Source organism: Pipistrellus hanaki (genome assembly GCF_964339955.1).
Source record: "Pipistrellus hanaki genome assembly, chromosome: 18".
In the NCBI taxonomy this organism is placed as follows: Eukaryota; Metazoa; Chordata; class Mammalia; order Chiroptera; family Vespertilionidae; genus Pipistrellus; species Pipistrellus hanaki.
This window is the reverse complement of record NC_140520.1, coordinates 8,352,199-8,356,668: the sequence shown is the minus strand read 5'-3', so window position 1 is coordinate 8,356,668 and position 4,470 is coordinate 8,352,199. Positions and strand designations below refer to the sequence as shown.

The window sequence follows — 4,470 nt, the reverse complement described above, 5'->3', positions numbered from 1 at the left end:
ATAATAATAATAATAATAATAATAATAATAAATAGAATAAAGTGAACAAAATGAAGGCTATTTGGCAACAAGGACTGAGAGGCAGAGAGGGCTTGAAGCAGGACCATCTATATTCAGATATGATGCACTAAGGGACAAAAAGAAAGCCCTGCTCTGGGTGGCCTTTACCGCTCTCCCATTGGCAGCACAGGAACATCTGGTGAATACAACAGTCACACGCACACATCTGCAAGTTCTCAGTGCTTGAATCAGGCACCTTCTGACAGCCCTCCCCTCCAGCCCTGCTGTGTACAGTTCTGACTTCATGTTGGGAGACCAGTGCAAAAAGCTGAGTCAGCCAATGACACACATAGCCAGCTATATTGTTACAAACGATTTAATGGGGGCAGAGCAGGGAAGAGTCACTTGATTTCTCCTCCCTCCAAAAAAATCAATCTTCAGATGAGCCCTGGGCTCAAGAGCCCTCCAAACTGAGTGTGAGGGACATCCTTCTGGAGGGTACAAAGAAGGGGGGGATTATGACAACAAGCTAATGGCAAGTGGGACAAATAAACAGAATGGGAGAGGGGATTCAGCATTCAGCAGTTGGTTCTTCAAGAACATGGACCACATTACTTCTGCTTGGTCTGCTGAACTGGTGCTGGAGTGACCTTGGTGTGGCAGGGCTCAGGAACCTTGGTGTGGCATGGCTCTGGCACCTTGGTGTGGCATGGCTCAGGAACCTTGGTGTGGCATGGCTCTGGCACCTTGGTGTGGCATGGCTCAGGAACCTTGGTGTGGCATGGCTCTGGCACCTTGGTGTGGCACGGCTCTGGCACCTTGGTGTGGCAGGGCTCAGCAACCTTGGTGTGGCATGGCTCCTTGGTTTTGGAGACACATGGCTCCTGGGGTGGAGGCTGGCAGGGCTGTTTCACCTGCTGCTGCTGGAGCTGGGAAGGTGTGGTGCAGGGCTGCTTCTGCTGGTGGGAACTCATGGTTCAAAGGAGGCTGGACCTAGAGACAGAATAGATGGTTTAAAAAGGGATTAGTTAGAGAAGAAGCCAAATTCACTGCCAAGTAGGATTAATTTTACAAGAGTGAGCCTCATCTCTCCCCTGGCTGCCCTCTTACATTTGAGAGTAAAATATGCTTTGGCAATGCCAGGGCCTTCTCAGGGGGAGGAGCTTAAAGGCAGTTTGTTGGTTCCATTTTGGTGGAATTCCTTCCTCAGCTCCCTTTCTTCCCCAGGATTTGTCACACTCACAAGTACCCATAGTGAGTCTTTTGGAAAATGATATCTTAGAAATGACTGAAATCTACCCATTCCTAGTACTACACAGCACTGTCACTCATAGGATGACTCTATATGAATTCAAGCTCCTGCAACCTGACTTTGGCCTTTGCTTACACAGCCCTCTCTAAAATTCTTTCCTTCCCATCTTTGCTGTCCAAATGCTCCTCCATTGTAGCTCATATCATGTGCCATCACTTGGAGCTCTTCATGAGTGGAGCTTCCCAACTGCCACAGCCCTTCCCTGTCCCCTCCTCATACCAGTCACTATCTATCTATCTATCTATCTATCTATCTATCTATCTATCTATTTATCTATCCACCTCCCCCCACCACTAGATTGTGAGTTTGTTGAGTAATTTCTTATGGGTATATGTTACCAGAAGTGCTTAAATATAATTAAGGCTCTGTAGAGGTCTATCATATGAATCAAAATGTTATAATAAGTTTCATGAACAGAGAGGACAGTGGTGTTTCTGAGTCTCTGGGCCTGAGTTCTAGTTGTAAACCTGCTTTTAACTATGATGGAATCTCACACTGGTCTGTCCCCTACCCTGAGCCCCGTTTCAAAGCTGCCCACTGAAATGACTGACTTAACCACCTATTAAGTCCTCTTCAAACTCAAACTAGATTTTCCAGGGCTAATGCTTTAATTTAAAATACAAATATCCCAATAGTCTCACTCACTATTCAATACCCTGTACCAGCCCTCTTACACATTTGCCTATGCCCAGTTTCTAATAATGAAAAAAGAACCAAGAATTTCACATTGGTTCCAATCAGAGACTCACCTGGTACGCAGTGAAGAACAGGTTCAGTTTCCTGGTCCCTCTGATCTGGTGTAAAATTGATGGCCAGCTGGCTTTTTATAAGATGACTGAGCCCTGCCTTTGGAAAATAGGATCATCCCAGGCCCCTCTGTTTTCATTCCTTACTTGTCAAGGATGATTCACCCCACTCCCCTCAATTACCAGTTGGCTCATCTTTTGTGATGAAAACCACCCACTTGGTAATTTTTGGCACTGGCTGCCTGCCAGCGATGTCACCTGGGCCTAGTTCCTAAGGCCACCCTCCCCCGTGTACTCAAGTATAGGACTCGTGTTGGCGTGGGGTGAGCCATAGGTTTCCTGAGGAGTTTTATAAGTTAACCCTGGAAGAATATCTGAGTGCTTCTGTGATCTTGCCACCTTTCAGCTCTCTTTTTTTCTTGAGATGGTTGCTTCTCGTGTTCTGTGGGATAGAATCCATTTGGGCACATGAACAAGTGGGAAAGGGAAGGGGAGTGGAGGAACAGAGGAGTGGAGGTGGGCACCAGTTTCCTGCCTTATAAAGGTAGATGGATGCTAGAGATTATAGACTTGACCGAAGGGAAGACTCCTTGTCTGGGGGATTTAAGGCCATTACATCCCTTTCTCCCATCTTTTTCCTAACTCCACTGAGCCACACCCATTCAGAATTACTTAATGATTATCTCCCCCAGCCCCACCCATCCCAGACTGGTTGCTAACCTTGGTAAACCTGCTTTGCTTTCACCAACCACACCTTCACCTCTTTCCTATTTAAGAGATTTTCAAGGGCTAATCATCTTCTGGGATAACTTCCCCTCTACTCCACCCAGTGTTTTGGCCATGCCCTTTCCTCCTTCCTTACCCAACTATACATCACCCCCATCCCCCCACCTGAAAATCTGGAAGCATTTCCTAACTGCCTGCACCTCAAGCCCATCCATGGAGCCCTCAGTGATGAATAACCTCCCCTCAACTCTTGCTCCCTTCCAACTCCAGCCTCAATTCCTGGAGCTCTTGCCGGCTGCAATGCTTCCCTCGCCTCCCTCTGGCTCCGTATCTCCTGGGGGCTTTCTGAGTGTAGGAGCTGTGCCTGCTCAAAACGATAGTAATTCAATAAATATTCATTCATTCAGAATCCTGAGTGCACACCAGTCCTGGCTCATTCTAGGATTTCGCTATAGGAAGACCACTTTTCCTCATCAGATCGGGAACACCTTGGGGTGAGAGACACAGCCTCTGGTGTAATGGATTTCAGGGATCCTCAGGCCACACTCCTCACCTGGTGATGGAGAGTTAGAGGCCACAGGAAGTGAAGTAACTCCCCCAAATTCAAACAACAAACCCCATGAGAAAAAGACTTCTACACAGAAATCCTCTGTTCTCCTTTGTCTTAACCCCTCCTCGTGCCTACAGAGGGAATGAAGCAGGAACATGATTGAAGGAGGTCAGGGGGAGCCCAGGCTTCCGGGTTGGAGCTGGGCCCACTCAGAGTCCTGGGAAAGTCTGCGTGTGTGGCAATGTGAAAAGACATAAAGAGGCTTCCAGAATTTGGGTAAGCCCTTAATGGTTGCCAGGACGAATGCGCTTAAGTAGTCATAAATCTGCTTAATGTTTGAAGTGGCTGTGGGGATAAATAGAAGGCATTTCTAGCTCTGCTAAAACTGGGAGGGGACATGAATGAACAGAGATGGAAATAAGGCACTAATGAAGTTCCTCCCCACTCATGGGTGAGGGTCTGAGAGGAACAAAAGGGCTAAAATGCCTGTTTTGAACCAGAGTTGCTTTCACTCTGTAGGAGGTCCCAGGGTGGCATAGTGACAGGGGCCGGGTGCCCTGACCACAGTGACACTGAGGATGGCAGAAGGTGAGCAGCCTCTGAGCACCTGCCCACGTGCACCTTCCCTTCACTTGGGGCAGGTCCAGAAGATTTTTTGCCATGATCTCTTTTCTGGGGCCATAAGAACGGGGATTCCTTGAGACCTTACACCTGCAATTTCCTTTGATCAACACAAAATAAAATGGAAGTTCAGAGCTGCCTTCAAAAAACAATGTATTGCTAGGTGTGGCCTTAGGAAAATCCAAATCACCTTATAACCCAGGTGTGTGGACAGTTCCTCCTCCTCATTCCTCTCCACTGTCACACTTAAATATTTGGGGAGCACCTACTGGCTCCCCAGCTGAGTCACCTCTTGTTAACTGCAGTCGTGGGCCAGCCTCCCACTGTGCCCCCACAACCATTGGTCCATGTCCATCCTTACACACGGTGCCTGGTGGGCAGTAGCCACACAGTGAGCTTGTGATTACAGAATGACTGACTGACTGACTGAATGAATGAATGATTGAATGAATAAATTAGTGAATGACATTATTTGTAAAGAGAGGCCCAGAGATGGCTGGAAAGTCTCATCTTCA

General features: G+C 47.5%; 1 protein-coding gene across 1 annotated transcript; it reads right to left on the bottom strand.

Moving 5' to 3' along the window:
- Window positions 1-375: 375 nt before the first annotated feature.
- On the bottom strand, window positions 376-2,118 carry LOC311612293 (uncharacterized protein). Its single transcript, XM_084865143.1, has 2 exons — window positions 2,062-2,118; window positions 376-993 (listed from the first exon to the last, which is right to left on the bottom strand). The coding sequence occupies exon 2, from the start codon at window positions 972-974 to the stop codon at window positions 612-614; it is 363 nt and encodes a 120-aa protein (XP_084721269.1). The 5' UTR covers window positions 975-993; window positions 2,062-2,118; the 3' UTR covers window positions 376-611.
- Between the last annotated feature and the right edge of the window lie 2,352 nt (window positions 2,119-4,470).